Genomic DNA, 9,594 nt, shown 5'->3' on the forward strand with positions numbered 1-9,594 from the left:
GGCAGTAGTGGCAGGGATGAGGAGGGCAAGGCTGACAGAGGTGCTGACCAGGCTTAGTGACCCAGCAGAAGAGGAGAGTGACATGCATGTGCTGATACCATCACAGAGAATCAGAGCAGAAGCTTGCAGTGGGGAGCCTCACAGATGGCCTTTAGACATCCTCTCCCTACTCATGGCACCTCTAAGCCACCTTAAAGCAGTTTGACAACCTCTAATCCAGAATTCTGAGTCTTTTATTTTGCAAATGAGCAAACTGAGGCATGCAGAAAGGAAATGATCTGCCTAAGGTCATGGTTGATGTCAGAGCCCGAACTCGAACCCAGTTCTCTGTCCCGGGGTGGGGTAGGGGTGAGGGTGGTGGGGAGTGTGTTGTGCTGGGTTGAAGTAACAGAGACCGTGGAGCTGGGCTGTGAGACCCCTCAGGACCTGGCTGCAATGCTGTCCACCTGAGGAGCAGGGGCACAAAGGGAGAGGAGATGGCTGGGCTCTGTGGGATGGGCCCTGGTGGGACATGAGCTGGACAGTCTTGGCTAAAACTGAATTCGGGGATTATCTCAGGTTTCACTTGGCTAGGGTTTCTGTCCCTCAGCCCTGCTCTGTCTCATACTCAGGCAGCTGTTACTTCCTGCAGATGCAGCTGGGCTGGGACACAGCTCACGCTCACCTGGCCCAGCAGTTACCTAGCAGGTGTCCCAGGTGTGCCTTAGAATTTCCTCTCCACAAGAATAACACTTACCCATGTACAGAACTTTAGAGTTCACAAAGCGCTCTTACAGCTACTTGGTAATAGCATCTCACTTTCCTTATGGGTAAAATAAAGTGGGGATACCTGGGTGGCTCAGTGGCTGAGCATCTGCCTTTGGCTCAGGGCATGATCCCAGGATCCTGGGATGGAGTCCCTCATTGGGCTTCCGGAGAAGCCTGCTTCTCCCTCTGTCTGGGACCAAACTTCTATTTAAATTATTGACAACGGGCACCTTGACCTTCGATAGGTCCTTATGTGGACTTCGAGTGCCAAGACTGAAGACCAGGTCCAATCAAATTGACCCAGGAGTCTGGCCAGTAGTTGAGGTTTAGGCTATATGGAGTCCCTTCATGCTTGGGCTCTGAAACAGGTGCCCCCACCACCCCACCCCCAAGATCCTGTGGACAGTTGGAAGGATCAGAGCAGGAAGGTTTAGAGGGCCCAGCATTGCCACAGAGCCCCAGCACCAAGAGAACGAGGTGCTCTAGAAAGGAGGGGCAAAGGGGAGGGGCAACACCCGCCTGGTGAGGTCATGGGAAAGTAGCTCTGGCGCTGACACCTGGGGAAACCCGTTCCTAGGCTTCTTCCCACGCTAGCTCTCCTGGGAACCAGCTAAGCCCCAGACCTGCTGCCCGCCCCCCCCCCCCCCCAGTCCAGTTCCCATCACACTGTTTCATCAGGTCCAGCCCCCACCTCTCGGTCTGGCCTCAGTTCTTTGGTGGACAACCCATCTCTCTCCTGGCTGCTGGGCCTTGAGGAGGGCTCTGAGGGGGCAAGGGGCAGACAGCTCCAGGAACTGACACAGAGACAGCAGCTTCAGTAACTTAAGGCTTTATTTGTAGACTCTGTACTGCTCTATCTTTTAGGCCGTGGCCTTGGAGAAAGAGGTGACCCCAGCCCCTTCTTCATCCAGGCCCTAGGTCGCTGCTCTTCCCCCCCCTTCCTCTTGCTGGGCCTTGCCTCTCACTTCCTGCCCAGCTCCTGGCCCAGCCAGTTTGGGCAGTGCCTAGAGAGCCCTGAGTCCCAGTTCTTCCCAGGGACCGGCCCCGCCCTCCCAGGCCCTGGGGGCAGAGGGCAGCCCAGGTGTCGGCCTTGCTCCTCAGCTGCCCCACTTTTCTGCTCTCCTTGCTCTTCCTTCCAAACCTAGCCCTCTGTCCTGCCTCCTCACCAGCCTGCCTCCAAGGCCTTACTTTCTGCTCCCTCTGTTTCTCCTTGACCTCTGTCTCACCCTGTCCATCCCACACTTTTCTCCAAATCAGGACTGGACCCCCTCCTGCCCTCCAAAATGCCTGGCTTTTTGCCAGGCCCTTCCTCCCCACCCTGCACCAAGGTGGGGACCCCTTGAATTAGGGGTCCTAATTCAGCCAGGGCCGACCTGAGGGCTCATGATAAGAAATTGGGAATTGGATCCCAAACTGTTTGGAGGTGGCCGACACTGTTAGGACCACCCCCATGAGAATCAAAGTGCTGGGATTTCTCTGTGAGCCTTGACCACGGAAATCCAAATCAGAGCCTGGCCCCACCCTCACCTATTAGAGTGGGCAGTTAGAGGCCTGTGTCCTCACAGCGTTCAGATGGAACTGGGTCCCCTGGAGTGGTCTGGTCCTGCCAGTATCCCCCTCAAAGATCCCGGGAGGTACCCCAGTTTCCAGAAGTCTGTGGTCTTAGGCCTACCACTCCCTAGCTGCCACGGCTGTTCAAACAAAGCAAAAGAACTTCTTCCAACGGCAGCGGGAGAGAGTTCGCACACCTTTGGCGTTCAGTTTCTTCTCCAGCCGGGCTTTGTGCTCAATGGCACTAAGAATAGCCGAGTCAAACACCTCTTTCAGGTTCTTCTGAGTCAAGGCAGAGCACTCGAGGTAGCAGGAGGCCCGGATTTTCTCGGCTAGACCCTGCGCCTGGGGTTGAGGCACCGGGCCCTCCCGGCCCCCCTGGTCCAGCTGAATCAGTACATTGACATCGTCCCTCAGGTCAGCCTGGGTACCCACCAGTAGCACGGGTGCCTGGGGGTTGTGAGTGCGGATCTCGGGCAGCCATTTCTCTGTGATGTTCTGGAAAGAGCTGGGCTGCACCACGCTAAAGCAGGCCAGGAAGACATCGGTATCCGGGTAGCAGAGGGAGCGAAGGCGGTCGAAATCCTCCTAGGATGGGAAGGCCTGATCATTAGTAGGGTATTCCTTGCCACAGGTAATGGGAATCTGTGACCTGGGGTTGCAGGCCTGAGACTCCAAAGGGCTCAAGACCTTCTTCATTCCTTATCCATCTAGGGTCCTCCCAGCCTCCAGCCCACCTTCTCCCAGACCATTAGAGGCTGCTCCCAGCTTCTCACCTGTCCCGCTGTGTCCCAGAGCTCAATGCGCACCGGCGCTCCATCCACCAGGACTTGCACTACAGGGTCAGGGCGGGGCGGGGGGTAGCGAGTTAGGAAGCGCATCCTCTGCCCCACCAGACCTCACCAGCGCCACCTCGGGGGCCGCTCCCGCCTCCCACTCGGGAGGCTCCCTTGCCCTCCCGCCCCCGCGCCGGCCCCCGCCCGCCGGTGCACAACGCCACCCGCAGCCACGCGGCCGCCGGGGCCGCTGAACGTACCGGAGAAGGTGTCCAGCGCTGTGGGCCGGTAGCGTGCGGGGTACCCATTGCAGGTGTAGCTGACGATGAGGCTGCTCTTGCCCACGGCGCCGTCGCCCACCAGCACGCACTTGATGCCCAGCTCCGGGGGCGCGCTGCCCCGCCGCGGGGGAGGGGTCGGGGCCCGGAGCGGGGACGACTCGGCCTCGCTCAGCTCCCGCGGGGGCATGGCCCGCTCCGGGGGCAGCCCGGGACCAGGCTCCGCGGCGCGCGGGGAAGCAGGTGCCGCAGCCGCCTCTGGCTGGGTCGGTCACGGCCGGGCGCGCCGCCCGCCGCTTCCCTTGGGTATATGTGGGGGCCCCGCCCACCTCATCTGCATGTCCCCTGCGGCCCCGGGCGCCGCCCACCGCCGGGCCTCCTGCCGGGCCTCCTGCAGGGCCGCCCTCCGCAGTGCACCCCACGAGACCCGGCAATCACAAACGTCCGGGAGGAAGAGAGGCAGAACGAGAACTGGTAGAAGGACAAAGAATCGCCAGAATGAGGCAGACCTAGGTATCATGGCAGAGAAAGAGATCCAGGATTTATTGTTAGGAGGAAGAAGCAAATTGCAGCACACATAAAACAGCACGTTCAAATTAAGCCTTTGTTCAAAATAAAACAAAAAAGCTAGATAGATGTTTGCACAAGTCTGGAATGTCTGGATAATAATTTTCTTGATTAATGGATGATTTTTAAGAAATATATATAGGTCCTGGGAGCACCTGGCTGGCTCAGTTGATAGAGCATTCAACTCTTGATCTCAGGCTTGGAAGTTCAAGCCCCACATTGGGTGTAGAGATGACTTCAAAATAAATCTTAGGGAAAAAAACAAAAAACAAAACAGATTGTAAAAAGACAGGAGATAAACTCAAACATGAACACATCAGGAACTTACTGTACTCCCAGGGGAAGAGCTTCTTCCAGATTAGGCCTGGAGGAGGACTTAAACACCTTCACTATACTCTGCTAAGGGACTTTGAGAATCTAGCTGGAGAGGGTCTCCAAGGACAATTCTCCATTTGAGTGTTTTCTAAATCCCCAAAGTCCCTAATATTATCTTCATCATCATCATCCTCATCAAAAGCACATAGTAGTTACATATTTGCTGATGCCGTTTTGGGCCACCCACTGTCCGTGCCCCAAAAAGAGCTTGCAGACTGAGGCAAGATATCCCAGATAGCTCTAGGAAGGTGAGGTCACCAAGAGAGCTAATTTCATCTCTTTATTTCAGCCACACACCAAGTGACACCAGGCCTAGAATCCTTTCTCTGAATTCTAAGGCAGTCTTTCATCTCAGCTTATACAATGATCATTGAGAACACCTCATTCTTGAGTTGTTGCAGGGATAGTGTTGGGAGGGGAGGAGTCCATGAATATTAAACAATTGGTAGTATAAAAATCCATAAACCCAAATCTCTAAATCTCTTGGAAAAAGTCTCAGGATCCCTGGTTTTTATGTTTCTTCCTTTTCCCCTTCCTTCCTTCCTGCCTCCCTTCCTTTCTTCCTTGTCAAAAGTTGGGGACAACACCTAGAAAGTTGCTGACTTTTTAAAAAGATTTTTAAAATTTATTCATTCAAGACAGCATTAGCACAGGAGAGAAGCAGAGGAAGAGGGAGAAACAGACTCCCAGTTGAATCAGGAGCCCAATGCAGGGCTCCATCCCAAGACCCAGAGATCATGACCTGAGTCGAAGGCAGATGCTTAACCATCTGAGCCACCCAGGTGTCCCAAAAGTTGCTGATTTAACCATTAAAATCTTGAGTGTGGGAAATGGTAGTATCCTCCTCAATATCTGCTTCTATATCCCAATGTCTACATCCTACACTCCCTACGTCCGTATCTGGGGATGCTAATAATCCCGAATTATAGCCCCAGTACTCCTCAGACATATCCACATAAGTTTATTTATCTAGCAAGTGAAAGAGGCCCCGAAGTGTTATCTTGCCATTATATCCTCCAGGAGGTCCAAAAGGTATTTTTGGAGTTTTTTTTTGTTGTTGTTGTTTTTATCTCCTGGAAAGGGAGGCAAGAATGAGGATTTGAAAAGACCTGTGTATATCAGGAGATCCAGTATGCCTACTTCTTCAGCTCATTAACTATGTGATTCCCGAAAAATTACTTGATGCATCTTACCATTATAAAATGACAGGTGAAGCCTGTTTGCTCCTGAAAGCCCTTCTGGTGCTAGCAATCTGTGATTCGGGAACCAGGTGTCTGGGACAAAATTACTTCACACACATATACACACAGAGAGGCTCTTCTTCACAGAACTCATGTCTTTTTGCCCAAGTTTTAATAATAGTTTTATTGTAGTTGTAAATTTGAGGGTAATCTTGCTTAATCCTTTCTCCAGGTATGGAGGGTATATATAAATAATACACAAATGGGGGGAGTTGTCTGCTGGGCATGGGGAAAAAGCCCTGACTTGGCCCACAGCTGGCCCCATGGGTGGGGACACTTTCTGACCTAGGTCCCTCTGTCTGAGCTGGTTTAGGGACAGTCTTGCCAGCAAGAAGGGGAGGGTGGAGACAACCCTGGGAGCTGATGAGTCACCTGTTTCTCAGCTAAGGACTTGCAATTGTAGCTGCTACTGCTGGGAAAGTCCCCTCCTAAAGGTGGATTGAGTCTTTTTCCTGCCCACCCAACAGATCATCTGTCCTAACTTCCAGCCAGACACACATTTGCTAAGATGAAAACTTGGCCCTAACATTCTCCTTAGAGAAATGTTTGATCCAAGAACTGGGGAAGAAAATACACAAGATAAGCCTGGAGCATTCTGTGGTACAGAAAGTGAGGAAGTCCTAAACAAAACAAAGGGAAGATGGAGGTACATCAAATGGACACAGACCCAACTGAAAGAGCTTCCAAGGGCCAAATCTGGAACAATTTGAACAACACAATAAAGGAGTACTGGATTATAACCCAAAGTATGAAATAAATATTCACAGGTAGGAATGCCTGAGTAGCTCAGTGGTTGAGCATCTTGCCTTGGCTCAGGTTGTGATCCCCAGGTCCTGAGACTGAGTCCCACATCAGGCTCCCCTGTGGGGAGCCTGCTTCTCCCTCTGCCTGTGTCTCCACCCCTCTCTGTGTCTCTTATGATAAATAAATAAAATATTTAATAAATAAATAAATATTGACTAGTCTATTCTGATATAAATGATTGAATACATGAATTTATAGACAATAATAGGCAGATCTCCTGTGCAAAATTCCAAATAATGTATGTAGATACTCAAACCTTGTGGAGGAGCATAACCCCTAACTCCTTAAGTGTGGGCTGCACATAGCGACTTTCTTTCAAGGAGGACACAATGAATAAAGTAGGGGGGTGAGAGGAAGAGTAACTTCACAGCAAAGACTCCTGACAAACACTCCCTCAACCAGGTGATCAAGATGAAGATCAATATCATAAGTCAAGCTGATAGTATGTGTCCTTGATATGATGCAATGAGAATGGCATTTTTCCTCTGTGGTCTTCCCTACCAGAACCGAAGTCTCATCGTGAGAAAAATGTCAGAAAAGTTCCATTGGGGCAGCCTGGGTGGCTCAGCGGTTCAGCGCCATCCTCAGCCCAGGGCGTGATCCTGGAGACCCAGGATCCAGTCCCTGGGTGGAGCCTGCTTCTCCCTCTGCCTGTGTCTCTGCCTCTCTCTCTCTCTCTCTCTCTCTCTCTCTTTCTGTGTGTCTCTCATGAATAAGTAAATAAAATCTTTTTTAAAAAGTTCCATTGGAGAGACATTTTACTAATTGCCTGCCAGTACTCCTCAAAACTGTCAAGGCCATCGGGAACAAGGAAAGTCTGAAAAACTGGAAAGAGTCAAGAGGAGCCTGAGGAGAATGTAATGTAGTTCGCTGGATGGGATTCTGGAGCTGAAAGAGGACAGACACTAGGGAAAAACTGAGGGATTCTGAATAAAATATGAATTTAGTTAGTAATAATGTATCCATGTTGGTTCATTAATTCTTTTTAAAAAATATTTGTTTGTTTGTTTGTTTGTTTATGAGACACAGAGACACAGGCAGAGGGAGAAGCAGGCTCCATGCAAGGAGCCTGATGTGGGACTCAATCCCAGGACCCCAGGATCATGACCTGAGCCGAAGGCAGACACTCAACCACTGAACTACCCAGGTGCCCCTGGTTCATTAATTCTGACAAATATAACCAGGTAGTGCAAGATGTTCATAACAGGAACCTGGGTTGGAGGTTTATGGAAATTATTCTGTCAATTTTTCTGTAAATGTAAACTGTTCTAAATAGTTTATTTAAAAAAAGAAAGAAAGAAAACACCCCCAAAACTAAGCATGGCCCTGACATTGAATTATGGCAGGAATAACATTTTATTTCCAGAATGTCTGACACAAGTATGTGGGACTTAGACTTATAAAAGTGCTTTAGTTTCCCTGTCTTCCAGGAAGCCAAGTGAGATGGCTGGGGGAGAGGGTCAATATACTGGTGGCCCAGAGGAGCAAAAGGGGACTTGCCCAACATTAAAGAAGCCAGTAAGTGGTGGACACTTTACAAATTCGTCTTCAGGTGTGGTCAAGTTCTTAGGCATTTCTGTTGTTCCCTTATCTTATTTAAAAATCCTGCATATGTTGAGATACCTACTGCAAAACCACAGCGAGAGCAAACCAAACAAATCTACCCCTACCCCACCATTGTGATTTTCCTACTACTGAAAAGGGCGTTAACAAAAAAACACTGGTTGTGGGGTAGTGTTTACTTAGCAAGTTTAGTGTGCAGGCTTTTTGTGAGAGAAATGCACCTAGAGCAGACTTTCTCCAGTTTCCATGCATACTCAGCTCTGAGGCCTCCAACTCAGGTCTGTTGCTCAGAAGGAGCTCTGGGAAAGAATTGTCTATTTAACACTTCGTTTCTCAGTAAAGCTGGGGAAAACAACATTTATTTACAAGATACAACTACACATACAAAAAATAGACTGCACAGTTAATTGGTGGTTTTTTAAAAATATTCTTTAATGTATTTATTTCAGAGCAAGAGAGAGAGAGAGAGCATGTACTTGTGGAGAACCATGAGCAGGGGGAGAGGCAGAGGGAGAAGCAGACTCCCCGCTGAGCAGGGAGCTCAGTGGGGCTCCAATGCCAGGATGCTGGGATCATGACCTGAGCAGAAAGCAGACACTTAACCGACAGAGCCATCCAGATGCCCCCACAGTTATTGGTTTTTAACTGGTTTCTCTACTTGGGTGTTCTTGCATCCTGGGAGGGAGTTGGTGGCAAACTCAGAGGCCTGGTCTGAGATGGCCTCATTGTGTCCTCCCAGGACATGGTCCTGCTAGTCAGCTCTCCAACCCAACCCCATCCATGTCCTCCATGTCCCAAGGCTCAGGCTTCTGCCCTGCCCTGCATCCACCTCCTAATTCAGCTTTAGCCTCTGTTCCTCCCTGTCTTTCTCTCTACCTCCTCTACACCTAGCTAATTCCAACTGCTACTGCCTCCCTCAAATCCCTTTTACTCACCCAGACCTTGCACTCAAGCCCTGGCCAGTATTTTTTTTTTTGAGATTTTATTTATTTATTCATGAGAGATACAGAGAGAGGCAGAGACACAGGCAGAGGGAGAAGCAGGCTCCCCTCAGGGAGCCTGATGCGGGACTCGATCCCAGGACCCTGCGATCACAACCTGAACCAAAGGCAGATGCTCAACCACTAAGCCTCCCAGGCACCGCCTCAATCCTTTCTTTGGAGTACTGGACTCCCCTCTTCCTTCTAGCATCGTTTGCCACAATAATCACCTCCTGTCTGCCTCCCATCTTTGCTTGGAACATTGCTGGTGCACCCAAGCTTCCTAAGACAGAAAACTTATTCTGTCACTATCTCACTCAAAGCCTGTAATGATGCCTTGTTAGCCACTGGATAGTGTCTGAGTCTCTACCTGGCATCCTACATCCTCCAGCCCTGCAAACGATCCTTAAGAGAATTTTCCATGACATGAGGAAATGTTAAAAGATAATATTAAATGATATGAGTTATATATACAGTTTGAGCCTAAGTGTTAAAAAAAGTGTGCAGTTAGAATAAAAGAGAGTCCTATATGAAGGATGTATATTAAAATGTGGAATCATTACCACTAGGTGGGAAGATTATTTTGCCTGACATACAATGTGCCCCAAGTACATGATAGCCATTTTTTAAAATAAGTCATATTGCTTAGCGGCTGCTTCTTCTTTTTTAGATTTTATTTATTTATTTATTTGAGAGAGAGAGAGAGAATGCA

At 49.8% G+C, this 9,594-nt stretch overlaps 1 protein-coding gene across 1 annotated transcript; it reads right to left on the reverse strand.

Moving 5' to 3' along the window:
- Positions 1-1,560: 1,560 nt before the first annotated feature.
- Positions 1,561-3,637, reverse strand: RHOV (ras homolog family member V). Its single transcript, XM_025473158.3, has 3 exons — positions 3,335-3,637; positions 3,075-3,133; positions 1,561-2,886 (listed from the first exon to the last, which is right to left on the reverse strand). Exons 1-3 carry the CDS (start codon positions 3,540-3,542, stop codon positions 2,443-2,445), a joined length of 711 nt encoding a protein of 236 aa, XP_025328943.1. The 5' UTR covers positions 3,543-3,637; the 3' UTR covers positions 1,561-2,442.
- Positions 3,638-9,594: the final 5,957 nt, after the last annotated feature.

Source organism: Canis lupus, chromosome 30 (genome assembly GCF_003254725.2).
Source record: "Canis lupus dingo isolate Sandy chromosome 30, ASM325472v2, whole genome shotgun sequence".
NCBI lineage: Eukaryota > Metazoa > Chordata > Mammalia > Carnivora > Canidae > Canis > Canis lupus.

What these genes read in the sequence shown, in the direction of transcription:
- RHOV (XM_025473158.3), bottom strand. Translation starts at nt 3,542, where the DNA reads ATGCCCCCGCGGGAGCTGAGCGAGGCCGAGTCGTCCCCGCTCCGGGCC. An exon ending in AGCGCTGGACACCTTCTCCG is followed by an intron (nt 3,134 to 3,334) that starts GTACGTTCAGCG and finishes CTGACCCTGTAG; the next exon opens with TGCAAGTCCTGGTGGATGGA. An exon ending in TCTGGGACACAGCGGGACAG is followed by an intron (nt 2,887 to 3,074) that starts GTGAGAAGCTGG and finishes TTCCCATCCTAG; the next exon opens with GAGGATTTCGACCGCCTTCG.